This window comes from Calypte anna, chromosome 3, assembly GCF_003957555.1.
Source record: "Calypte anna isolate BGI_N300 chromosome 3, bCalAnn1_v1.p, whole genome shotgun sequence".
NCBI classification, from domain to species: Eukaryota; Metazoa; Chordata; class Aves; order Apodiformes; family Trochilidae; genus Calypte; species Calypte anna.
Window position 1 is genome coordinate 50,132,423 of NC_044246.1, and position 27,765 is coordinate 50,160,187.

Here is a 27,765-nt window from a genome sequence, read left to right on the forward strand (position 1 = left end):
CAAAGATGAGAGGAGAACACAAGCATAAACGAAATGCAGTGGATGAGGGGAGACTCAGATCAGTTTGCTGACAGAAGAGCAGCAAAGGGGTTGCTGACTTACAAAGACTCAATCTTCTTTTGCCTGAAACTTGCTTTAAGCACCCAAACTTCTTGCAAAAGGAGATCAGGCTTAAAGAAAAAGGACTTCGCTGAACAGAAAGGGGCAAAGGCAGGAAGTCTCTGCTAACTGCAGCATGCAGGTGAGACTGCAGGGAAAAGCTGATGCTGGCAATCCAAGGAAAAGCATTACAAAGAGATGCTCTAGTTACACAGCTAGCAATCTCACAAATGGATATTTAGCACCTCCCCTTGAAGCTTTCATCTGAGTAACCCAGAGGGCTGAAAAAGCCTTTCACACAGGTTTGATACCAAGTCACAGAACAAAGATCTAGGGTGGAATCAGATAACTATGTTAACTTTCAGAAGAGCAATTCTGTCTCTAACCATGTGTCAAATGCTTCTTCATGCCCCTTCTCCATCTACCAGATTTGCTCACACAAGAAAAGCCTTTTCACTCAAACTTCATCTGCCAGGTGTATGACAGGGTAGCAGAAATGCATTCTGTTTGTGGCTCCGGGCTGTGACAAGGTAGCAGAAATACATTCTGTTTGTGGCTCCCGGCTGTGGCATTAAGTAGCAGGAATAATATAGAACATAAAAACCCCCCGTGTTTCTCAAGGTCATTCTTTAAGTCTTGAATTTGACTCACATCTCTACGCTTCACAGACCCCTTCTCCACCACGAAGTACTCCTAGGGACTGTCTGGCTGCAAATTGCACCCAGATTTACACTGGGGTAATTCGCAGATTTCAACATAGCCATACCAGAAAAAGGCTGGAATTTAACACTAAGCTTATGAATCACTTAAGAAACAATGGCAGAACAGCTCTAAGAGAAAGGCTTCTGCAACCTGAACTAGCAGTGGCTGAACCGAAACCCCTTCTATCAAGTCCAACTAAAAAAGTTTAACCTTCTCTTTTGTCAGTTTCACATCAAGCCTGGTGCTGACAGCTGCTCTTCCTTTACAATTACAAATGAACCTGATACTCCCAGCATCTCAGCAGACCAGAACACAGACAAAACAGGGCTTACTTTTAGAACCCTAAAGATGAGAAGGTCTCCCTCCTCCTATGAACCTCACCGAGCACACATGCTTCTCTAACTAGGCACTGAGTGTTGCCACTGCACACAGTTCAGATGAAAAACACAAGCCAAGACAGAGACCATATTCCCTAGACCATAGGTTGCCCCACGAAGCTACATCAAGGTGGAAAAAATGGCTGTTAGAGGCACTTTTGCCTTTGCACTTTGAGCGGACAAGAGGTCCCTGAGTGACTCATTCCTCGAGGCTAATGCCGTCTGTACTCCTCCACCTTGTTCTAGGCTGCTTTTTGCCACACGGTCGGGAGTTTCATGGGACGTCCCAAACCACCCTGCCCTTGCCAAGGACCGTCTTGTAATTTTACTGGAGGCAGCTTTTCAATTGAAAACTGTTGACAGGTATAAAGCAGGGAAGAGAAAAGGGATCCAGAGACATAACACGGGGATCCTTTCTACCCTACCGCAGCCTAGGTTTTACCTGATGAAGGTGGTCTTCCCAGTAGAATACTGTCCCACGAGGAGCACCATGGGCTTGTTGTCAAAGTCAGCATCCTCCAGGGCCGGCGAATGGAACTCGTGGAACTTGTAGTGCTCTTCCAAGGGGAGCAGCTTTGTTTTGTAGAGCTTTTTCAGGCCCTCGCTGACCGTCTGAAAGACCTCGGGGTCCTTCCTCCGGCGGTCATCGGTGCCCAGCCAGCTGAACATCTTGGGGCCGTCTGAAGCCAGCTACGCGGCGACCAGCGGGACTGGGCGGTGGGCAGAGGAGGCACCGCTGTTTGGCTGCCGCCGTAAGCTACCCCCGCATGCCCCCTGAGGCTGGGCGGGTGGGCTGCCGGGCCCGGGGGACGTCCTGGCTCCACTCCAGCGCCCACCCGGGAGGGCCGCCTGCCGTTACCCCGTCCGCACCGGCGGTTTCAGTCAGAAAAACGGTCCCCGCGAAAGGCTTCAGCTCTTTCAAAAGCCGTTCCTCCTCGCAGCCTGGGCTGAGCAGCGCAGGCTCCCGACGCGGGTATGCCAGGGAAGAAGGGCCCTTCAGGCGCAGCGAGGGCCGTTTAAGGGCTGCCCTCCAGGAAATGGCCCAGCAGCGGAAGTTGGCAGCTCCTGGCAGGCACCGCCTAACGCGGCTTCACCCGCCGGAGAGAACGGGCGACGCCATGTTGAGGCGGGGAAAGGCGGTGCGTGGGTTCAGGTCCGCCCCGTGGGGCACAGTGCCCCCTGAGGGCCACTGGAGGCAATTGCAGCCATTTTCTTCCCTTTCTCACCTCACTTTAAAACACGCCCCTGCGCGGGCGAATTTGACGGGGAGCCGACGGCTCCTGAGCGTTGCCCGCTGGAGCGGAGTCCAAACCAAGGACTCGACTGCACTACTGCTCCCCCTTCACTTCTTGGGGTAGAAACAAGGCTGTATTCTGAAGAGTTCACCATTTAAGCAGATGAAGCAGGCAAATTAGCTGCTGTCTCCTCCTTTATTCTTCCAGCAATTAGTGCTAAGGCTGCAGTGCTCGGGCCAAAGGCTTGCGTGGGTTTTTCAGCCGTGGCCCCATGACTCAGCGCATTCCCGGGGTGTGCCATAATGGCAGGTTGCCAGACTCTTCTCACCTCTCAATGCCTGGGACACAGAGGGTGATTTTTCCTAGAATTCCCAGAAGATGTGGAGACAAGTGGTGGCCCCACCTGCCTGGATAATAATTCATGTCCCTTTGTATGCATTTGTCTGCAGGAGTAGCCATTCTCCTGGCTGTGCCCATTTTTGTGAGCGGATGTGCTTGTAGGCTGTGAGGCATGGCCTGACCCACGAGGTGCAAACAATTTACTCCAGGGACGATTTTTCATTTTCTGGGAGAAAATAGAAATCTGAATGTATTTTCTGAAGTTCTGAAGGCTTCTTTCCTGCCAATGCCTAAAGCTCATCTGAAAGTGGAATTAATGTTTTGAAACCTCCTTAATTCTCTTGGTTTCTTTGGTTTTATAAATAGAAACTTTAGGCTCTAAGAATTTGGTTACTCCTTTCCAGTGAAAACTGAAAATTAAAAGCCCTGTAGAAATCTACATATTTTGGCATGAATCCCTTTTTTTTATAGGGGGAAAAAAATCACTTTAATCTTCTAGATAGTTTTGCCATTTACGGGCTGTGCTCCTCCAATGCCATTCTGGTTTTTTTTACAGCTATATATGGAGTCTCTTTGGTGCTTGCTTGTGATAATCTCGGAGCTGAGTAAAGGTCAGGCCAGGAAGCCTTTGATTGCATATCTTACCAGGCCACCTTGGTGCCTTTCCGGAATGCAGTGAATGGTGGAGGAAAGCAAGGTTTCTGCTGTGCAAGCTGTGGCAGCTGACTGCTACAGGTATGGCAGAGCCACTCTTGTCCCATGCTTACAAGAAGACAATAGATGCTAATCATTACATTGTGCTAATCATGAAGATGTGTACCAAATAGTCAAATGACAAAAAAAAAAAAGTTTCCTTGTCTTATCTGAAGAGAGTCCTTTTCTTCTGGATTCTTTATCACCAGGGCAGCTCATAAGCAAGCCACATTTTTATAGACTTTCTTTGGGTGACTAACAAATATTGCACAATTTTATTTGTTTTTCACTGTTTTCCTAGCCATTTCTCTCTGGAAGGATGACTTCCTCAGGGACTCTCCTTACCTTGAAGCATAGATCTTGTCAAAAACAAAGGGAAGTAAAATTAGGAAAGGAAGTTTGGGGTACAATCAGCTTTTTCTTTTTTAGCCAGAATCTGAGCTAAAAGTTTTAATCTGATTCCTCTTCATTTCTTAAACAGGGGTGTTTTTCTTATGAACAGACTAGTCTCACAGTGCAATATTTAGGCAATTAAAAAAAAAGCATTTTAAAAAGATTTAAAAGCAGAAATAGAGCAAAAACAATTAAATCTTTTCTTCTAAATGTTTATTTTTCATTTAAGATGTCACTGCTGAAAGAAAGTCAGTTTTTCTTGAAGGTTTCTCAGCCTTTCAAATGCAACAGCTCTCTCCTGACTCCCCTACTCAGAAACTACTGTACTCCAGTGATCAAGACATATCTGTATCTGACAATTATGAGGGTCTGCTACTGCCCTCTACTACAAAATCTGTCTTTTTCTCTCAAGGTGAGATGTATTAGACTTCTATGTCTGTAGTTCCTCAGTTGTGTCCCTGGCCATTGGTAACATGGCTGACAGTTACTGTCGCTGTTCATTACCAAGTAAGAAACTCAAATACACTGAGCCAGAGAGTTTCAGGTAGTGATAGGTTCAACAGGGAATAGCCAGGTTTGTGACAAAGGGATGAAGGAAAAGGAAGGTGCTGTGAGCCCCTAGAATTAAACCAAATACACTAATTTGGTAAGGGGAGGAGAGTTTCCTCTGGTACAGAAAGGTCAAACTTCATGACTGCCTGCCATGTGGCCTAGAAATAATACTGCCTCCAGCACAGTCTATCTCTTCCCTCACTCACTGCTTTGCCTCTACAACTCAGAAAGCTGCTGCCTTCCTTTCCTGCCCTCACTACTCCTCCATATTCCTCTGAAATATTTCCCATTGTATTTCTTGCATGATTGTTCCCAGGTGACTTGGTATGCACATACATGGTTATTTTCTCTAACCTCTCCATGCTGCTCTTATTGCCTGGGGTGGAACAGGGTGCTGGTACCCAGAAGTGCCACCAGAAATGGACAGTGTAGGGATGGATAATATACATAAAGTGAGTGGGAAGTGTGCTTACCTCTAGACAGTTCACTTCTTATATTTGTGTGGCAAACAAAGCATGTTATATTGCACACAGGTGATTTTGCCCATATGATGTCGGTAACAGTGCTGGAAAGAAAAGTAATGGAATCATAGGATTTTCAGGGTTGGAAATGATCTTTAAGACCATCTAGTTCCAACCCCCCTGCCATGGGCAGGGACACCTCCCACGAGGATCAGGTTGCTCAGAACCCTGTCCAGCTTGGCCTTAAAATCTCCCAGGGATAGGGCTTCTACCATCTCTCTGGGAAACCTGTTCCAGTGTCAAGTCCCCCAAGCCCTTGCCATTCTTGCAGTACAGAAGCTTGGAGGTTTCTTCTGTAACCCTTGGATGGTTCTGACTGCCTCTGTCAGAGGATTTACACTGCCCTCAAACTTACATGAATTGTATTTTTAGACATGTTTTAGTTATTGGCAAGGTGGAGAGACCATTTTGGTCCTGTCTGTGCTGAGAAAATGTAGGGGGGTTTAGGATATTTTCTTTCTGAATTTTGTATTACCTGAAAACAGAAATCCTTTTACAATGTATTAAGACACAATTGAAAGCATTTTCCTGGTCTACCTTGTCAGTGATAGATGGAGAGACACAGAGTTTTGTGCACTGACTAATCAAATGATTAACTAAATAAAGAATCTGCCAGAAGCAAAGTGTGAGTCAAATGGTAGCCTGCATTATGGGCTGACCTGTTCTTTCATGTCTTCTGTGAAATATTTTGCATTGAGTTCTTCAGAAATTTTCTGTCATTCAGTGTGCTTTTTTTCCCCCCACCTCCTGCTTCTGCCACAGCATAGGTAGATAGGTTAGAACTAGCTCTCGGGGTTAGGTAGGCAAGACATATATATACATGCGCACACACGTGCACATAAACACTCACATAGGTATAGATAACATACATTATTTCTAAGCAGCTGTCATCACTGCCAGAGGAACAACTATCCTTTGCTGTGAGAACAGACCTGGAGAAGGTATCAAATGCCAAGTGCTATGTGGAGGGATTTGGTGTTGACATTCAGTAGTAATCCGTGACCAGTACAGAGTTAGGATTTTCTAGGGGTTTGAGAGGTGTATAACTCTAGGATTAAATGAGTGTATTGGTTGCATGATTTTGCTGGCTGTGCTGTATGCAGCAGCTCCTGTTGTACTTTTCTCTGGAAGCTTTGAAGAGAAAGGCAAAAAGGTTGTATCGGCAAACATGAGAAGAATGAGTGTGATGTAAAGTAGCTAGATGAGCCATGTCAGCTGCCCTGCATGTCACAGCTCCAAAGCTGCTGCCTGCCAGATTGTTGGGAACACAGGCTGCTGTTCTAGCTAACCCAGATTTTGTGCACTCTTGTTCTTTCTTGTTTCCTATTTGGAGGTGGTTTAGCTGATACGTGGTCAGAAAGGATTCTACCGAGATCAAAAGTTTCACCTGACTTTAGCAGAGGTTGTGGGCAGTCAGAATCTGTAATGATTTGCATCATTATGAATAGGATGTTGTAACCTTGAGTAAATGGGGTTTTCATATTTCCACTGATTTTGATGTAACCTGTACAATTTACACAGCAAAGAATGTGCATTTTACATTCTCAACAAAAGTCTTTAAAGTGAATTTTTGCTAGTAGTGTTTGAAGTTCTGAACACCATCCTGGCATTTTTGCTACAGACTTTTTGTTAACATCAGTGGGAGACTCAGGGCAAGGGCCTCCACCTCTCTGTACATTCATTCATTTTGTGAGAAAACACAGTTCATTGCTTCTTTTCAGGATACTCCTATTTATTAAAAATCCCACCTGAGGAGTGGTAGTCAGCTTTGATGTTTTATTTCTGAAATACACCACAATGTTTAATCAGAAACTTGAGGTTGCACCTGCAAGTGACATCAGTTATTAATTGGAATAAGTAAAATTTTGGTGAAAAAAAATCATATTTGGGGAAAAATCACATAGAAGAGAACAACAGACACAGCATAAAAATGGAGCTTATATAACAGTGAAACAGCAAGAATTAGGAAAAAAAAAAAATTCCAACTTGAGAAAACATATCCCAAGTAGTCAACAGCCTGTCCTTGAGACAGGCCTGCAAGAAACCTGCAGAAGAGATGAAAGGGATGGGAAGGAATCCTCCTGCACAACTTATCTTGGTTACAGCCTTGAGCACTGAGTAGAAAACACTGTGTTGCTGCATTCACTGTACTAAACATATCATTAATATATTAATGAGCTGTTAGCATACTAAAATACCTTCCCATAAACTAGCAGGACCCCTACTAAAAAAAAAGCCCCTTACTCTTTGAGCATGCATCCTGAAATTTTTGAGCATTGCCATTTTAAATCAATGCAAGGAATGAATTAACTGATCATATGTGCAAATAATAGAATAATGTTGGAGATAAAGTTCTTTATCACATATTTTGCGTATAAAAGTAGCACTTGTGTTTTGGGAAATTGAGCTTGCTTTGTGGAATACCACCCCACTCCTTTTTCTGTTCAGAAGTGGATATGAAAGCAACTATTTCAATTCTGTGTATGAATCAGCTTATTGCACAGCGGGAGATGGACCCCACTTTTGGAACAACACATATGCTGTTTTCATACTGTGTGTTTATAGACTAATAAAGATTAACACAGCCTAATACAGTCACATTTCCATTTTGACTAATGACTGCTAATTTCTGTAACTAATGTTGTACTGTATTATGAGAGGGGTTGTGAAACATGGCCATGCATCATTTGCTCTGCTTGCCTTAAAATTTATTATTTTGTATGCAAACATTTGATCAGGAGAGGCACCTCAGTCCAGATAAAGATTGTCTTTGTTAAATCAGAGTGGCTGGGATGAGCTCTGTCAGCTCCATGTTTAACCCCCAAATTGCTCATGACCCCAGTGTTGCCTGAAGTAAATTATTTCATAGAGAGTAAGAGGCTCTTGGAGAAATCTTTCATGGTCCAATCACCTTACTAAAAGTGAAGTATTTTCTGTGGATTCTTCAGATTCTTGTTTTAAGACTAAGGGACAGGGCATCAAAGATGTTGAGAAAGATCAGATACATCACAGGTTGCTATCAATTGGCAAACATGCCAACTAATGGACCGTGCAAAGAATAAATAATAAAATTCATCCAACCTACTGGTTCACAACTTGTATCTAAAGCTTTTAACCTCTGTCTGATACACTTAGCTGCTTTCCCTTAAAAATTATAATTGCTGGAAGAGACATGCACACACTCTGCTCCACCAGAGTGTGTACAAAAGGAGTACAAGTGACTTCCAGGTATACTTTGGCTAGTCCTATACAACTGTATGATTGTGGACAGGCAGCAGGCAAAAGGTTAAAAGATGAGGTGGAACACCTTGTAGCTGTCTAAGCAGTGGCTGGTCATGGCACAAAAATGCTTCATCACATCCTTTGTTCTGAGATTTCCAGATAATTTGGAAAAGAGTTTAAAATAATATACCCACATGCATATTCAGGGGGGAGGTTTTCAAAATATATAAAGTATCAGTATTAGTTACTGTTAGACCTACACACTGTTAGGGTCAGGGCTGCTCAGTTTCTTGAAAACATATGCAGGTAATTTAAATCTCAGGGTTTTTTAGGTATTATTTTTATTCATACTATCTCTGCTTTTCAAGGCCTATCTGTAACAAACATGTAGTTCTTTTTTCAAATAAGTGCCAGACTGAGGTGAGAACTGATGAAGGGTCACAGTGATTTTATCAGGCATTGTGTGTGCTCTGCACACCAAAAAATCAAGTCTCAAGTATTTGCTTTTTACTGTAGCTCAAAGTATGTAATTTGCCCGCATCTTTTCCTGGGGAGCAGCAATATCAGAAATTCTTCATACATGTTTTTTTTTTTTATGTCTATATAAAATGCAGCCATCTTCAGGCTGTTTTCATCCTCTCTTTTTCTCTTATATCTCTCTTTGTATTCTTTATGTTGTAGCTGTGAATGTCAACGACTATAAAAATATAAGGTTTGGAGGGATAGACACTGTTTTTCATCTGGAGAAAAAGTAAGCAAATTGTTAGGCATTTAACTAATTTTTCAGGTCTGAAATGCCTACTTTACCATAGGAAATTGAATTTTTGTATCCAGGGTTATATTTTGAAGATTTTCCCTTGGTTGCCTTTGACAATGAAGCCCTGCGAATCAGTTGTAGAGTGGTTTTATAACAGATGTGGGCTCCATGTGGGAGTATGGCATAATCTGTTGTTTGGTTTCTCACAGTGAATACTGGTGACCTTCAGTTTTGATGGGAATAACAATCAGTTGGATCCTGTCTGAAACCAGTTTCCTAGAGTGCCTGGGACAGTGATTTTGAGTCTCAGAGAGCGTCCTCTATGAAGAAGCCATCCAAATACTGTATCATTATGGCATGTGAACCATTTATTGAACTTTGTAGCCCAATTAATTTTTTTCAGTCTGCACTGCAAGGAGAAACCTATTATTCAACTCACCTTGTTACCACTGATAGGCATGATTTGCCCGATGAGATTTTAGTCACGATTTCTCCCCGGAGCCCACCACTTGCAGAGAAAGGTGATGGCTGCTAATGTTTAGCATTGCTCTTAATATTTAAAAAGGGGCTGTGAAATCTCTCTTTGCTATTTTCACTGAGGGGATGAGAAACATCTGTCTTGAGTGTTACAAGCAGAAATATATCAGCATGCTATTTCATGTGTGAATCTGTGGTATCAGCAAGATGGATTGTGATCTTTTGGCGGAGATTGTATCATTCTCCAAAATGAGTCCAAAAGGGCAAAATAACCATTGGGAGGTTGTGAGTAATGGCTTTGAAACACCTAATGTGTTCCATTTTTCTGCTTTTTTGTGAGAGGGAGGGAAAATAACTGCATTCCAGGATGTGATTGAATAAAGATGTTGCAGCATGTTACGAAAATATCTTGGGCACCTTTAAATAGACCAGAGAGACTCAGAATAGCTGAATGTATGGCTTCAAAACTATACAAAAAAGTCAATGTAGTCGCTCATTTTTATTTCACTCATATCTACAGTGAATGTAAAGCCTTGAAAATGCAGGTTAGAATCAAAGGGGTCTCTGTTTCTCATGGGAGTGCCACTCACTCCACTCACCCTGCTGCTGGCTCAGGAGAAAATTTTAAAAGCCATGATTAAATTGACTTTTTACACTTTAATTAGGAATTCTCCTTGAAAAGACAGACCTCATCCCAAGAAACCAAGGGTTTCCAGCAGGACTGTGCAGGGTGACATCCCTGCAGAATCCTTGGTGAAAAAAATTATCTTGGTGTAGACTTCCTGTAGACTTCTCCAGGCCTTTTCTGCTGTGCTTGAAAAAGAAGTCACTAGGGCCTTTAGACAGAAGTACTTTTCAAAAACACACCACACCTACCCAGCAGAACTACCAGGCTTTGCTAGAGATGTGCTTGAAGGACAAATGCTTGCTGACAGACAGCAACTTCCCAGCTCATAGCTCTACTGGAATGGGAGCAGTGCTAAAAAAACTACCCCAAAATTTACAGTGGAAGGGGCCACATGTAAGTAGCTTTCAATGAGGATGTAAGAGGATGATTAGAGTTGATAGCCAGCAAATAGTCAGTATTAAGCAGACTAGTCTTAGACTTTAATTTAGGATTAATTTAATGCCTCTAGAGATTACAGTTAATTTATCAGCAGTCATTTTGGAAGCTGGGGTACATGGAGTTTCACAATTTCCTGCGAAGCATTTGTTGCCCAAAACTGTAACCAACTTCTTTCAGTTATTACTGATTATATTCAGTAATGCTCAGAGCAGACAAAGGAGAGTGAGGGGAGGCAGTTTCCTTGGAGCTCACAGCATCCCACCATGATTCCATGATGACATGATCCCTCTCCCCAGAATTCAAGATCTTTCCCATTTAGAAGGTTTTTTTAATTTCTGGACAGTTCTTAGCCTTTGACCCCTCTCCCATGAACTGTTGTTATGCTGGAGATTGCTACTTTTACCACCAGTAGCAGGTGCCTTGCCCTCTTACTCGGTTCTTTTTTTCTCACGTAACTATTTAGTCTATTCTTTATTGTACTTACAGCAGTCTTTTCCCAGCTCTCAAGGTTGAGCTCCTACCATAATCAGTAGTTGACCATCAGTCACTGAGTTGTTTTTAGTTCTGGGATCTCTGTTTTCCACTTATGTCTATATATCCAAGGTCTTTGCTGATGTCCCACACTTAAACTGAACACTACAAGAGACACCTGTTTGCCTGTGCTAATCGGAGAGCAATTTCTCATAACCAAAGGGTAACAAGTTTAGGATGCCAGGACATGGACCAGGCACAGCTAAATAAGGCATGTTAACTCTGGGCTGTTACTACCAAATGCAGTTCTGTTATCATTGAGACAATGAGCAAAATATTGACAATCACATCTTCCTGAAAGCAATTTATAGAATTGTATGAGAATTCTAGTAGCACTGACTCCTTCTGTTACCATGTCTGCCAGGGAATTCTGCTAGATAATAGCAGATAGCATCACATAAGTAATTTTCAAGCTGTCATATATTGTCAGATTTAACCAATTTCTTAGAAAGGCTTAGTTTCTGCAAAACTCTGGAAAATTACTGGGAAAGTAAAGGCACCTTCGCAAACTGTGCAGGTGAGCTTCTGTATAGCAGCCTGGGTCCTCCTAGATTCATAAGCAATTTGGTCTTGCAGATGGCTCATGTTGAGTCAGGATCTGTAGAAGGAAGAGGGCAGTGCTCAGGCACCTGAGCTGGGTTGTGCTGGGAACCATGGCTGAGGCAGTTCTATCAGTATAGAGGTATTTGGGAAGGGAAAGTCAACGTGAGTCCTGGCCTATACAAAGCCTATACATGGCCTATACATGTTCCTCCACCCCAGAGATCTAAGGAAGGATGCTGTGCTTCCTTCTGTCCCTGTGCTGCAGAGGAAACTGAGATTCTGCTGTTCAGCCTGCAGGCTTGTAGCTTGCTGCTTTCTCTGACTGTTGGCCTGCAAACTGAACACCCAAATTCACCAAGGACAGGGGTTGTTGTGTTTTTACTGTAACTGCCTTCTGTGGCTTTCCTGTTTTTCTACTACTGCCTGAAGTGCTTGAGCAATTTGTGGGTCATAGTTTGACACTTAGGTTATTTAACCCCAGAGACACTTGTGAGAGGAAAAAAATAACATGATTTCTCTCTGAATAAATATTCACCCACTCTTGTCATGGCAACAGGAACTTCTGTTGCAACCATCGTATGATCTTTCAGCTCTGTCCACAGAATGTTCTTGATTTAAAGCAAAATGAAGTTACGTTACAGACTTGTCCCTCTTTTCCTTTTGGTTGTGTGCTTTGCACAGAAGTCCAGTATGCTATGCTGCAAACAGAAGCAACTTGATTCCTGCCAAGGATTGTTGGGTAAGGATTCTCCTTTGTATAAATATCTAAGTTTTCTTATACAAGCTAACATTTTATGTGGAATTTTGACTGTATAAAACTTGGCATAGAAATGGGAGGTACACATGTCCTTATCTCTTCACATGTCATGGTGTGGATGAAGCAATCATTAGGATGTGATAACCCCTCAGTAAAAAACGTGGCAAGCTTCAATGTTTAGTTTGAGGGGGGAGAGGTGTCCCTGCAAGCTGAAATTGCCATTCTCTGTTGCTTCTGTGCATGCTAGTACTGCAAAAGGAAGTGATCCTGTGCTCTTACCAATATGTAATGTTGCTGCTTCACAGTTGAACAGACTACAGAAGCAGGAAAATCAGATTTTCACCATCTTTGTATCTAAGGCTTAGTGTGAGTGCATTCTCTTCCCAACTCTGCAGTTAGAAAAATCATTTTTATGCCCATGTTACCTAAGATAAAAGGAGATAATATCATCTGCAAAACAGATAGAAGCAGGACTAAATTGATTTTTAAGTGCTGTAAGCCCTTGAACATGAAGTCTGGTAAGTACACTCTTGCATGTGAGATCCATTGAATTTTTTTTCTCTTTTGAAAAGTTAATGTTTTCTATGAAAAGGATAACAGGTTTGTGGGTTTTTTAATAGTGTGCCTCTGTAGAGAACAGAAAAAAACCCACACAATGACAGTAAAAACATAGAATGTTTCAACTGACAGCTGTTTCTTAGTAAATTTCTTATTTAACCAGACAGCATCCAAATGAAAAGACCATGAAAGAACAATTATAAACTAATCACGGTTTGGTTAAATAAAGCACGTGTCTGGAATATCTCATTTTCTGTGTATGGGTTCTTATAATTTTAAAGACATCAACACAACAGCTCTTTGGCTAGGATCTTGGTGGTTTCCTGAACTTGGCTGACAACTTTTGCTTTTCAGCCAACTGCATGTGTTGGTTTGTCTTGGCACAAAGAACTGCTCAGTCCTGGCAGCTCTGATGTTCCACCAGGATATCTTGGCTGCAGGCGTTTGAGAGGAAATATGTTGGCATTTTCCACTGCTGGGTACATCTGCTCCCTGAGAGAGCAGAGGTCTTCAGAAATCGTCACATTTTGTGTCACACCCTTAAATAATTTGTATGTGGTTCCCCTTAGCCAGGGGCAAGTGGCCTGAGTGTATCCCATCCTGAAGGGCAGCCCATCACCCTCCTTCCCCCAGCAGTGCAGGCAGTGGATCAAAACCAAACCACTCTAAGGAAATACCTCAGTTTGGCCCTTCTCTCCAGCTGTGCTTTACCCATCCTTTAATCCAGATAAAAGTCTTCCTCCATAGTGGCAACAGTCAGCAGGAGGATGCAATGGTTTAGAAATCAGAGGAACACCTGATCAGGGGCAAGTAGGAACTACAGTCCATGCCCATAAAAAGGTGTTGGAATCATACAGCTGTACCACATTAGGGCCTCCAGGCACTTCATGATGGGCACAGATCAAATGTCTTTATGCAAAGGGCCTGCAACATAGGCAATAAACAGGAGGAGTTGGAGATGCTTGCATGCTTGGAGCACTGTGGCCTGATTGGCATCATGGAGACATGGTGGAATAACTCCTATGACTACTGTGTCATAGGAGGGTTTAAGCTCCTCAGGAAGAACAGGCAAAGGAGGCAAGGAGGGGTTGTTGCCCTCTATGTCAGTGAACAAGTAGAATGCATGGAGCTCCACCTGGCGAGTGATGAAGAGAAGACCGAATGCCTATAGGTGAGGATGAAAGGAAGAGAAGGGGACATTACAGTGGGGGTCTTCTACAGACAACCTGACCAGGAGGACAGAGTGGACGAGGCCCTTCATAGACAGATAGGAATTGCAAGCCCTGGTCTTCAATATAGGAGAAACAACAGCAGGGCACAACCAATCCAGGAGATTCTTGGATTGCCTTGATGGTAATTTACTCCTCCAAGTGACAGAGGAACCAATGATGAGAGGTGCCATGCTAGATCTTGTATTCACCAACAGGGAAGGGCAGGTGAGGAATGTTAAGCTCATAGTCAGCCTTGGCTGCAGTGACCATGAGATGGAGTTTAAGTTCAAAACATCAAAGAAGGGAGTTCTCAGGAAGCTTGAAACCCTCGACTTCAGGGGGGCCAGTTTTGGCCTCTTCAGGAACCTCCGTGGTAGGATACCATGGGACAAGACCCTGGAGGGATTGGTAGCCCAGGAAAGCTGGTTGCCTATCAAGGATCATCTCCTCCAGGCTCAATGGCACTGCATCTCTAAAAAGAAGAAATCAGGCAAAAAGGCCAAGAGGCCTATATATATGAACAAGAAACTCCTGGTAAAATCATGGAGCAGATTCCTTCTGGAATCAGTACAAAGGCACATAAATAATGATGAGGTGATTGGTGACAGCCAACATGGCTTTACTAAGGGCAAATCACATCTAACAAATTTGGTTGGCCTTCTATGACAGAGTTACAGATTTGGTAGTATGGGATGAGTAACTGATGTCATTTGTCTGGACTTGTGCAAGACATTTGCACTGTCCCACATGATATCCTTGTCTTCAAGATAGAGAGACATGGATTTGATGGATGGACCATTTGATGGATAAGGAGCTGGCCAGAAGGTCGCACTCAAAGTGTTGTGATCAATGGCTTGATGTCCAGCTGGAGACTAGTGACAAGTGGAGTTCCTCAGGGGTCTGTTCTGCATCCAGTTCTGTTTAACATGTTTGTCAGTGACATGGACATGGACAATGGCATTGAGTGCACCCTCAGTAAGTTTCCCTATGATACCAAGCTGTGTGGTGCAGTGGGTTCACTTGAGGGACATCCAGAGGGACCTTAACAGGCTTGAGAAACGGGCCAGTGCAAACTGCATGAGGTTCAACAAATCCAAGTGCAAGGTCCTGCATCTGGGTCAGACCAATCCTAGGCACAATTACAAGCTGAGTACAGAGTGGGTTGAGAGTAGCCCTGAAGAGAAGGACCTGAGGATGTTGATGAACAAGAAGCTCAACATGAGCCGACAGCACACTCATGCAGCTCAGAAGGCAAACCATATCCTAAGATGCATCAAGAGAAGCATGGCCAGCAGAACAAGAGAGGTGTTTCTCCCCCTCTACTCTGCACTTATGAGACTCCGCCTCAAATACTGCATCCAGTTCTGGTGTACCCACCATAAGAAGGACATAGATCTGTTGGAATGAGTCCAGAAGAAGGCCACAAAGATAATCCAGGGGCTGGAGCACCTCTGCTACAAGAAGAGGCTGAGCAAGCTGGAATTATTCAGCCTGAAAAGAAGATGACTGTAGGGGGACCTTATAAGTACCTGAAGGGAACATACAAGAGCTATAGGACAAGGGAAATGTTCTTAAACTGAAGGAGAATAGGTTCAGACTGGACATTAGGAAGAAGTTCTTCAGTATGAAGGTGGTGAGACTCTGGAACAGATTCCCCAAAGAAGTTGTGTATGCCCCATCTCTGAAGCTATTCAAAGCTGGGCTGGATGAGGATTTCAGCAACCTTGTCTATAAGAGAGGCATCCCTGGAGGATGAAGCAACTAGTTCTGTGTCCCCAGCAAAGCTGTCTTGCCTTTCATGTTTTTTCAAGTGGAAGTCCTTTCAAAGGTAAACATCAGCTCATTCTTTTCTCCTGACAGTTCTGGGAGAATGGGTTGACGTGGTGGTTGATGTTCTTCTTTTCCTCAGTCTGTAAGAATGTGTTTTGGGGAACCCCTCTGCAGCAGGTATGTGCTTAGTAAGTACTCATTCCAAGTAATACAAGCAGTCTCTTTAAAGAGAGACTGAATATTGTCTACATAGTTTGTTCGTGTTTGTAAATGCATCTACTAGGCCTTGCTACATTTGGAGTGTAAGAAATGGTTCTTATCTTTCTATCAAAGTAAAAGCTGCCACTACAGCAGCTGTTTTCAATCCAGGCCCTTGAGTTCAAATCCAAGGAGTTAGGAGTAGATGAGAAAACACACCTATCCTGGGGAATTATTCTCTGAGTGTTAGGAGTGTATTGGCTCAGATAATGCCTTCCTGGTAAATATGCAGAGGAGCAGAAGGTGACAGATAGGGCTTTTCAAAGGTGAATGATTTCTGGTACCTCTTTTGATGTATTATCAGTCCTGAGAAACCTCCAATGAATTTTGCTTTGTGAGTCTGCTGAGCAATTGTACTTTTGTTCTGATAGATGTTTCTGCTCTGGGGTCCCTCCCTAAAACTAAGGCATTCAATACATTGCAAAGTGAGAACACTGGCTTCTCTCTAAAGTGTCTTGTCTAGGGTGGTTTACCAGGACAAAGGCAAGAGCTACAAGATGTAACTCATGGAGCTGGTTAATCTTGGGCTGAAATAATCTTTTCAGACCAAGGAAAATCCTAGTTAACAGTGAGAAAAAGACCACATCAAAAGATTAAAAGTTCAATTATTTCTATTTGGTGTTAAAATAAAAATAAAATAGTGGAGAAAGTTGCTCTGCAGTGATGAAGAAATTCAGATTGGAGTCTGAAGTGCCTCTGAAGGCACCCTGTCTGGTGATCTATTCAGGTAAAATTTGCTAAGGCAGAAATATGATGGGTATAATAATGAGTGAAGAGTCCCTTTCAGACTATAGGCAATCTTGGATCCAATTTGCTAGTTTTCTTTCTTCCTAAATGAGAAAGATTCCCATAAAATAAACATGAGCTACAGTCTTCCTCAACCTATTATCTGTGACTATAATCCCATATTGATTTATTTTTTGCTAGACTCCGGCTCCCATGAAGATCTGCAGATTGAGCACATTTCAGAAGCCTTGGTAGATTTCACAGTTGGTGTTAATATAAGGATCAAGTTTTCAGCTACTCCTCCTGACCTGTGGGATATCCTGACACAAGCAACCTCCAGGAGATCGCTCATGGGCTGTCAGACACATTTAGGGGTGAGACTTGGAGTGACATCATATGGCTTCACAGCTAAAAGCCTTTCCAGACCCGTTTTCCTTTGCTCAGCTAGTCGCTGTGATTCAAAAAGTATCAAAGCTGCCACACATGACTTTCTGTAGAAATTACATTCTTAACATTAAACTTTGTACATGGGTTGATTCCCTGTTGCTCTCATCTCCCTGTTGGTGTGTTTAGGAGCTGGTTTATCTATCAAAGAACCCCTATTACATAAGGACCTACTGCATTTTCCCATTTTGGTTAAACAAATTTTCAATTTTTACAGATGCAGAGAGGAATGGACTCCTGGAATAAGCTAATAGCTATGATAGAGAGATGTGTAGTTCATAAACATCTTGGCTTCCAAGCCTTATGGTAATGCTTTAGCTATTGGGAAACCCTACTATTCTGAAAATCAAAACCTAACCTGCTGGACTTTGCAGAAGTGAGACTGTCTCTAGCCAAATATCCACAATTTAGGCAGGGACCTTTCCAATAAACTTTCTAATCCCAAACATGAGGCAAAATGTGGCTGCTAGTAGCTTAGATTAATTTTTTTTTTTCCAATTCAAACCATTCTGCATTTGTTTTGAAAATTGTAGCTTACACAGATACAAGTTTATGGTAAGTCTGCTGTGTCAGTAGAGATAGAATAAAAGGCTTATTTCCCTTCTGTTTCTCTTCCCTGTAAACAGACAACAGCTTGTTTCTGGCCATGCCTACATATCCATCTAACTGGCATGAGAAAGGTAAGACTAGCCTTAATGTCCTGGGCCCAGGTTTGGATGCCAGCAGTTTTTATTGCAATAATAGGTTCAGCCCTTACTCAGGACTACTATGGTATGTCCTCCTTCAATGTTCTCGTCTTAGTATAAGGCTAAGAGACTGTGTGCTTTGTAAAGATTCACTTGAAAGTGTGTCCATTTTAGTATTATGATATTGACATAAAAGACAATGATGATAGATCAGCCTTTCTCTAAAGGTGGAAATGATTTACAGGGCTCTGCTGAGACCATCTCCCACAAACACAGCTGCTAAAGATAAAAGTACTGGCCTTTGGGGATGTTATGAGTATGTGCTGAAACTTACTTGGGGTAAAAAGCCTTCTTCTGAAGTCGGAGGAGAGGCCATAGAGAAGAAAAGATAATTGAATACAAGGGCTAAAACAAGCAACACTGCAGATGGAAATGTGAATAAATGCTAAACTAAGGGAACTAAACTGGTCTGCAGACAGTACCAGGTGGACCCCACTGATCTACAGAAGTATCACTGGGAGTCTAGACAATTGTCTAGAAGTAAGGGACAGTAAAAGAATTGGGCCTAAGAGTGCGAGAAAGCTTGAGCTTCCCCTTCCTGGGCTGATGGATGCCTATCCTGTCCGGCATCAAAAGGAGGTTGACAAGGATGGCAAAAGACTGTGGGGCTTTGGACATTTGATGTAGATGTGGGTGAAATCACATTCAGTACCTCTAACAAGCAATACTAGGAAAGCCAGAAAAAATATTGTGAGCCGGATGATGCACACCCGTGTCTTCCACACACAGCAGGAGGGTTTTAGGTACAGACTTTATCAGTGACATGTCTGTCAGTCTGGCTCTTCTGATGGGATGAAGAGCCAGGCAGGAGTAAGGGACTTACTGAGCAAATGGTGCTTAAGTCAGCTCTTACGCTGTCTGTTGTCAACAAAGCCCCTTGTCATCCTGGATTCCCCTTCTCCCACCATAGTATCCATGGGCATAGTGCTGATCCATTGCATTGAGGTAAGACTTAGCAGGTAGAGTCCTGCTCCCATATAAATGCAAAATGAGCAGGTGATGGAAAGGAAGAGGAATTTACCTCCAAATTAGGAATCTGAGGATTCAGTCAGGAACCTAGTTTTAGTCGTACAGGTTAAAGCATCTTAATGTCTTTGTGCCAGCATTCAGAGTTACACACTCATATATTTTTATCATTATATTAGTTGGCATCTATGAGAACAAACAAAATATTTATTAATATGTGATGTAGTAAAGTGGTATAAACCAGATAACAAGTGCTGAGACCTTGGTAAGCACAATCTTAGCTTAGTTACTGTTTCTGCAGGTAACCTGTCAATACGGGCCAGAAAACCTAGCGAGACTGAGAAATCCATGGGGGAAATAGTAATGGAAAGGAGATTGGAGTGACAGGTGACTTTAAAAAAGAGAAGGTCTGATGCCTGAGTAAGAGGTAAGGTTTCTTGGATGGAAGATGCTGCCATCTTCAGGCAGGAATTAGCGCTGAGAGCATTAAGATTGCACAATTCCTCTGGTGTCAAAGAAAAGACTGGATAGATTTGTATTTCTCCAGCAGACAGTAGGCTCCAGACATAGTAGGGCTTTCTTCACCCATGCAGCTTCAACAAGCTCATTCCTGTTTTTCCATTCACTGAATGCCAGAGGAAACATAATATGAACAACAGATGCTGACCACATTGGCCGTGATCTGGATAGCATGCAAGGTGACAAACATCTGTGTCTGAGGCTCTAAACAAACAGAATGTTTCAGGGCACAGATCCCTTTATCACAGGATGAACTGTAAAAATTCCCCCATGGGCTGCAATGTTGGAATGGGTTGCAAGTGTTGGGTGGCTGCAAAGGAATCCTCTATCGTAGTTGTTTTGGGAAATACAATTGGCTAGGAGATAAGAGGAAGAAACTAGTGAGGAAAACGGGCTCTATATTTGCATCTGCCTGAATTGTTTTATTTCAATCCATAAAAGATAGTGGTTTGCATTCTAAACCACAGGCAATTTGTGCCCTATTTCTCTTTGAAGCAGAGCATGTTCCTTCCTTCCGAGCTTCACTTCATTCCCTATACAGACTGTTTGCTAAAGCTTGGAGGGTAGGGAGGAGGGAAGTGCACAGGGAAGTATTGGGAATGTGACTTCCACCTTGTATGCAGAAAATTTCTCTGATGCATGCCTGTCATATAATGACAAGATACCAGCTGCTCCTCTTGAAAAGTATCATGAGCAACATAGTGTAGGCCTGCCTTTTAAACAACTCCCAGCTGCCTCTTGTGCTGTCCTAGTCATTCATTCATTCATTATGCCAAACACTTTTCCAATTATGTCTCCTTTGACAAAATTAACCAAAAGAACAGGTCTAGATTTTTCTATTTTAAGTACTTGGAAACTGCATGTGCACGTGGATAGACTGACTGATGGAAATGCAGAACTTCTGGCTTCTGCTGGTGAAAACTGGAGCCATTTAGTTACATCTCATAGGACCCAGATGCTTGTGGAGGATCCTGTGGCTGAAGACATGAGGGGCCTGTGTTTAGTGGGGGACAAACATGGAGATATGTGGGGAAAGGTGTAGTGAAATGAGGCAACCAGGTGCCACTAATTGCCAGGTAGTAGGCGTGAGCTTGTGTTAAGCCTTTATTGGCCCCCTAATCCTGCTCATGCGCAGTGGGGGCCCACTCTAATCAGGCACAGGTGGGCTTGACACAAGCTCATGCCCGCTGCCTGGTAATTAGTGGCACCTGGTTGCCTCATTTCACTAGAGACAGGGATCTGGCCTCTTTTTATAGAAAAAGGCTCTGCCTTTTGCCTTGAATTTGAGGCTGCATCAGGTGAGTCACCTCATGTTTTTGTCCTCAGCTCTTAAAAATGAAAGCTGAAGAAGGAAAGTTTTCCTGAGGAAAAAGAAGGAGGATGGAGAATTCTGGTAATGGCACAATCGCATCTCTCCTCTCTCTGCTGTGTCTGGAGATGAAGCAGCACTTCATGCCTCTTAGGTTGAGGCATATATGATGTGCTTTCTAACAGGCCCTGCTTGTTTTCTTGCTCTTCTTTTCTTCTTGACCATGTGAGAAGCAGTAGCTGTGCTGACACATAAGAGATGCACTGCTCTTCAGTGGTGGAAGTGAGGGAGAAGCAGGACACTGCCAACCCGCCTAGAGGTGCTGGAGACGTGGGCAGCTTTCAGGAGCTTTTGTCTTGCCTTTTGTTTTTAAGATAACTCTGAGAATGTCTGGCTAGCCTTGTTTGCGTGTGCGTCTTTTGCGTGTGCGTCTTTTGCGTGTGTGTTCTTTTGCGTGTGTGTTTCTTGCGTGTGTGTTTCTTGCGTGTTGTTGTGCCTGCATGTGTTCTTGTGCGTGTGTTCTTTTGCTTGTCTTTTTTGTGTGTGTTCTTTTGGGTGGTTTTTTGCATGTGTTTTTGCGTGTGTTTTTTGTGTGTTGTTTTGTGTACGTTGTTTGCTTACGTTCATTTGCCTGTGTTTTTTTCCTGTGTGTTTTTTTCCTGTGTGTTTTTTTCCTGTGTGTTTTTTTCCTGTGTGTTTTTTTCCTGTGTGTTTTTTTCCTGTGTTCTTTTCCATGCATTTTTTTCATGTGGTTTTTTGCATGTGTTTTTTTGCGTGCGTGTTCTTTTAAGGTCTCTTCCAGCCCTAGCCATTCTATGATTCTATATTCCTATTGCACAAAAGTGCCTGCAGAGCAAGATATCTGTAAGAGCCAAGAGTGGCAGGCAGATCAAGGACCTGTGCATGGAGTCAGGCCTAGAGATTAGGTTGCTCCTGAAGTACCCTCAAATCACAGGTGTTCTGAAAAATCTGTGGTGCCAGATCCCTCATGCAACCAGCAAGCTGGGAACAAACTGCGTGGTACCTATGGGTTAGGAGGGGTGTGATTGTTTGTGAAGAACAGTTCCTAGAGCAGTTCCTGCCTGCAGTAATTTCTTCCAGTACTGAAATGACTTTTGCAGTATCTAGTTTTATAGGAGCCACTTCTTCCAGTCCTTGCTGTTCCTTGCAAGTACTGTTGTATTATTAATAATGTTGCAGGAAGGTGTTCTTTGATAATTTAGTGATGGGCAGGCGTGGTGCATGGTGAGAACTCATGTCCTGGGATGAGACTTAGTCCTTTGGGCCCTGCTATCTGCTTGTGCTTTCAAAAAATATGAGGTGTGAACTCGCGCTGTCTGACACATTCACAGACATAGACAGATTCACAAGCCTGTGAATTCTTCCCAGTAGTTTTTCTGTTTGTTCAGCTGGTACAGAGCACATTTCTTGTAGTGAAATGAGGCAACCAGGTGCCACTAATTGCCAGGCAGTAGGCATGAGCTTGTGTTAAGCCCACCTGTGCCTGATTAGGATGGGCCCTGACTGCACATGAGCAGGATTAGGGGGCCAATAAAAGGTGAGGCTCAAACTCACAAGCTCAGCTCAGTCCTGAGCATGCCTGCAGAGAGGTCAGTTGCTCTTGGAGCAATAGTACTGATCCAGGCTAGTCAACTCTGAGAGCTATAGGCTTAGAGCACTACTCGTGAGTCTCTTCTGGAACACCTGGTTGGATTGTCTTGCAACAATTTCTCTTCTGTTTCTTCTCTTAAAAGTACCAGGAAAAAAACAGAAAGTTGACTCCAGCTTTCTTCGCTGGGCATCTATCTTCAAACAAGCACCAGGTCTTCCTTGATGAGTGGGAAGTGGCTCATGGCTTCCACCTGGAGCCTGGTGTCTATGTAATTGTTCCATCCACCCTGGAGCATCAACAGGAGCCTGAGTTCATCCTGTGGTTTTTCTCCAGTAAGCATGTTCTTCAGTGAGAAGCTGTTGTATCTCTGCCAGCACCTAGTTCTCTTGAGCTGTGGGATGCTCTAGTCTAGTAGGAACAGCATAAATACTTTACCAAGCACAATCCCTTTTGGAGAGGCTGACTCCAGGTCTCTCCCAGAATAGGATGCTCAGTGGAGGAAGTACTGCTTTTGGCCTTATCCTTTCAAGAAGGCTTGACTTGACCCACACGAGGGATTCTTGCAGCAAGCTCATGTCTGAGCCTGCAGAAGGACAACAGTTTTTAATAACCCTTCAGTTTGCCAGGAGACCCTGTTGGCAGTGATGCAGTGGCTGCTTGTGCAGAAATACTGCTGTGGAGACTTCAAATGCCAGCAGCCCCTGTATGGACATGAGTTTCTTTTACTGCAGCTGTAACTCTGCAGAAAAAAACATAGACTGCAACAGTGGGTTGAGGCCCCTTCTGTGAATGGGAGATGCCACCCATGGTAAGACAAACATACAACTCTGGAAAGCTCTGATTATTGCATGTTTCCTGTTGCTCTGCCCTATGGAGAGGCTGAATGAGAATGCAAGTAGTTGTGTTCCAGCACTTTCAAAAGGGCAGTTTGGGTTTACAAGCCATATGGATAGCTGCAGTCAAATGTGGGGGACAAGAAAACTTTTAGATGTCTTTTAACTGCCTTTTGAAAACTTGTTTTAGTGACACCTTCTTATGTGCTCTGTGCAGTCTTTCTTATTTTTGGAGACTCCTGGTCCATTATTGCACTTCTCCCTGCTCCTTTCATTCCTTGAAAGTTTTGAAGACTTCATAGGACCTAAGTGATACTGTTCCCATGCAGCAGCATAGATTCTTTTCAAAATAATTGAGCTCAGTGGCAGTGCATGCATATCTGCAACTTCTGAAAGGGAGTTTATAGCATAATCTGTTCCATGGCATAAACAGGACCATTCCTTTTTTCATCTCCACTATACTCCTGTATAAGGGAGGACAGAAACCCTTCTACCTCTTCCTGGCATGAAGTCTGCCATTGTTGTTGCATCACTTGGTAGGAGGGAAATGTTTCTTCCCACTAAGTGTTATCTGAGTATTTCTTTCCAAGAAAGGGCAGAACACAAATATGCAGTTCTGGGAAACCATCTGTAGTAATCTGGCTTGGACTTTTTCCTCAAATTCATGATTTTTTACTTTTTTTGAAATTTCCTATCTTAAAAGAAATTGATGATAGATATGAAGACAAGGTTTGGGAGTATTTAATTTCAAAGCACTATGAACAGGTAAGTGTGTGCATGAGCTGCCCAGGTAACCTCCACCAGAGCTATTCTGTAGCTCTGTGGAAGCAAAAGCAAGAGCACGTTTAAAGGGAGGTCTGGATGTAGATGTATGGGGAACAGAAAAGAGAGACAGGAGGTGTGGCTCTGTGCAGTGCTGATTCCATGCAGCAGATGGAAGGAAAATCTTAGGAATACATTAGCATTGAGACAGGCATATGTCTCTATACAACAGGGTCTGAATGGCTGGAACTTAATGCCACAAAACATTTTGGATTTGCCAGTATCAATAGGCTCAAAAGGTTATTTGCAAACTTATGGGCAGCAGGTCCATAAACAGATATTAAAGGTCTAGGCAGGGATGTACCCTCATGTACTCTCTAAGATCCCTTTTTTCAGCAGGTGTGGATGCCGGGGGATTGCAAAATCTGACCAAGCTGACATGCTCTCCCTAAGTATTAATTCCTATTACCTCTACTGGGGACCAAGTGGTGGGTTGTGTGGATCCATCCTACCCTTTAGGGTCTTCTTACACTCATTGGGGAAAGTTGCTCATTACAGAACACCTTCTCAAATAGTGACAGCCTTGACAACTCAGCCTGGAACAGACTTAGCTCTTGCAGGCTGACAGTCTGGTCATATTCAAAGGGAGTCTATTCTATTGATTTTCACATTGGCTGGAATGGGGCCAGAGAAACAGAGAACAGAGATGGGACATGCTGGGAAAACAAAACAGGGAGAAAAGGGATTTAGAATAAAAAAAAAAAAAAACCAAAAAAAAAACCCCAACAACAATAACAACAAAAAAATTTTGAAAATCTCTTTCACATCACAGAATCCTGAAATAAATGCTAGTCAGCTCCAGAGGATCCTGAATAATGTATCTTGGAGAAGTGCTGAAAAGTAATGTTTCTATAAAATGAACCCTCTAAAGAGAATAGCCTCAGCTTCTGTATCTGTTTCTTGAATTATGGGAGGAGACACTGGTTTGAATCTGACTGACTCTTCTGATGTCTTGTTAGAGTTCCACAGAGAAAGGATTTGATGGATAATGAATCAAGATTTTATAATTTTTAAATGAAGCTAACCTAGTTTGAATTTCAACAACTGAAAGAATGAGGGAGAAGAGCAAGTGTAGATACTATGTATGGATATAGACTCCAAATTCTACATCCAAATCCAGCTCGACCTCAGCCTTGATTCTGAAACTGTATCTCATCTCACCCTGTGCCACTGCCAGGGTCTTGGCAGCACCACTGCTAGAATGTATAGGAAGTCAGCAGTTATGGGATGGAAGGGGCTCTTGTCTTTACCTTGATGTGCCTGGTTCATACCTGCTATTTGTATTTACTCTTCCCTGCTATAGATGCATAGGGCTGTTCCTTGCTTTGTTTGTTTTTGGGAGACAGGATGGAGATGCAGGTAGCCTGAGTAACATAAGCTTGTGAGAACCAGGTGAGCCCTGAGGTTGTCTCTTTCATTAGAACTGTGACAATCACTCTGCCAGTGGCAGCCCAGAGCATTACACAAGCTCATAATTTGGTCCCTAGTTATATATAAGGCTATCTGGACAGTAGCAAGGTATTGCAGTGGTTGTTTTCTCTGAACAACAGCAATGAAGTTAAAGATAAGATGATGAATCCAGTTTTCCTTCACAGTTTCTTCACTGGTAACAACTGATGTACAATACAGAAAAAACACCATCCAGCCATTATTTGCAACAAAGAACACTAACAAAAGACCAATATGATGCCTTTTCCACTTAAGCTGAATTTCACATTGCTCCCTGTACTACAGAGGAAGAAAAGGAAAGCTCTTCTGTCTGTGCAAAGTGACCCACCAGGCCCTTTCTTATCTTTGGTATAAGACTGTGTTGAACAGTCAGTATTTTTCATAAGCAATCAATTTTAAGATATTAATTTTAAAACTTTACAATACTTGATTAATATTTACTTCTGCTTTAAACTTGCAATAGCCCTGTTTAGTAAATATTTATCTCTGCTTTCTGCAGATAAAGGGTTGGTGAGTTATGGTTCTGTCCCTGGAAGTCTACAGAAAATCTATAATCATGATTTGCAGTAAGAGTAGAGTCTATTTATGTTGCTGTTCATAATACTTACATGTGAATCAGGAATGCTAAGGTTTGATGCAACATTATATTTTCAGTGATGCATATACTTTTAATTATATCAACAGATCTGGCAGTGTGTCAGTGAAAGAGAGAGAAAGAAAGATGCAAGCATTTCACTTAATCTGTAGTGGTGCTTTCCAAAGCTCTTAAGGTCAAGTGAATTTGCTCAAGATCATGAAGTAAAATCTGTTTGGGATTTCAGCTTTGGATGTTCTTTTCCTTTTATTTTGTCTAACAGCTGGAGATAGTGCACCATATTTCATTCCATATTACATGCCTGCAGGTATCTCACATTGGATTTTGTGAAACTGGTAGAATCCATCCTGTTGCCTGAGGTTTTTATCAACATAAATGATACATCTTCTCTAGTGGCTTTGAAGTTTGACAAAGGCTTTGGGACCTGAGCCTTCTCATGTGAGGGGGAATTTTTAAAGCCCATTTTATTTGGATGTTCAGTGACTCCTCAAAACAATTTTCTCTGCTTTTTTTTTTTTCTTCTCCAGATTCCCAGAGTTTTCACCTAAGTTTCAGTCTGGATGCCTGCCAGGGTATCTTGGTGCTACTGGATATATCCTTGGCATAAGGATATTGCTAGGAGTCAGATTCTGCTTCCCCTGTCCCCCTCCAATTCTCTGCTTATCTGAGTGCCTTGCACAGCCACTTTCTTCCCTTGTACAGAGCCACAGCCTTGTTGCTGCTCTGAGTTTGCACAGTTACGGAGAGGTGGCTGTGGAGAAGGGTTTTCAGGTCGGGGGTTGGGAGTTTGGAAGGAGAAAGGATTGCAGTCAGCCCTGAGGAGAAGGACTTGGGAGGGGTGGTGCACCAGAAGCTCAGCATGAGCCATCAGTGTGTACTTGCAGACCAGAAAGCCAACCAGGTCCTGGGCTGCATCAAAAGAAGCACAGACAGCCCATTGAGGGAGGTGATTCTCCCCCTCTGCTCTGCTTCTGTGAGACCTTACCTGGAGCACTGTGTCCAGTTCTGGAGTCCCAACATAAGAAGGACATAGAGGTCCTTGAACATGTCCAGAGAGCCAGAGAAATGATCCCAGGGCTGAAGCACCTCCCATATGAAGACAGGCTGATGAAGATGGGGTTGTTCTGCCTAAAGAGGAGGCTCTGAGGTCACCTTGTAGCAGCTTTCCAATAGCTGAAGGAGGCCTACAAAAAAGCTTGGGTAGGTACTTTTTGCATAAGCATGTAGCAAGAGCACAAGGGAAATGGTTTTACACTTGAAGAGGGGAGATGAAGAGGAAACTCTTTACTATGAAGGTGGTATAGGCTGCCCTGTGATGTAGTAGAAGCCCCATCCCTGGCAGTATTCAGGGCAGGTAGGATGGGTGGTACATGTGATCTAGTGGGAGGTGTCCCTGCCGGTCATAGGAGAGTTGGATCTAGATAATCTTTAAGGTCTCTTTCAACCCTATACCTTCTGTGATTCTATGAAATCAGCAGCCAGTTTCCCACTGATGTTAGTGGGAGGATGGCCAGGCCTATAGATAGGGTCATTATTACATCATTATCTTCACATTCTAATTGTGTGAATGTTAGAGTGGCTAGAGTTTTGGTTCGTTTGGGGGTTTTTTATGTAATGAGTGCTAGTGGACAGCTGGCTCAACATAAGGCAGCAGTGTGGCCAAGAGAGACAAACAGCATCCTG

General features: G+C 43.0%; 2 protein-coding genes across 2 annotated transcripts in view; one reads left to right on the plus strand and one right to left on the minus strand.

The window, feature by feature from the left end:
* EHD3 (EH domain containing 3) overlaps positions 1 to 2,322 on the minus strand; it is a 34,492-nt gene extending 32,170 nt beyond the window's left edge. Inside the window, exon 1 of the mRNA XM_008504525.2 lies at positions 1,621 to 2,322. Within this exon, the coding sequence (XP_008502747.1) occupies positions 1,621 to 1,847 (227 nt within the window). The 5' untranslated portion in view covers positions 1,848 to 2,322. The remainder of the gene's footprint in view (positions 1 to 1,620) is intronic.
* CAPN14 (calpain 14) lies at positions 1,946 to 26,689 on the plus strand. The gene is given in 19 exon segments (XM_030447535.1): positions 1,946 to 2,321; positions 8,815 to 8,884; positions 10,145 to 10,387; positions 12,177 to 12,211; positions 12,214 to 12,246; positions 12,837 to 12,864; positions 13,177 to 13,257; positions 13,259 to 13,301; positions 15,894 to 15,984; positions 16,989 to 17,173; positions 17,865 to 17,888; positions 17,891 to 17,911; positions 19,245 to 19,330; positions 20,751 to 20,760; positions 22,526 to 22,741; positions 23,760 to 23,770; positions 23,903 to 23,981; positions 24,811 to 24,868; positions 26,610 to 26,689. Coding segments are annotated over 19 exon segments (1,770 nt in total).
* The last annotated feature ends 1,076 nt before the right edge of the window (positions 26,690 to 27,765 follow it).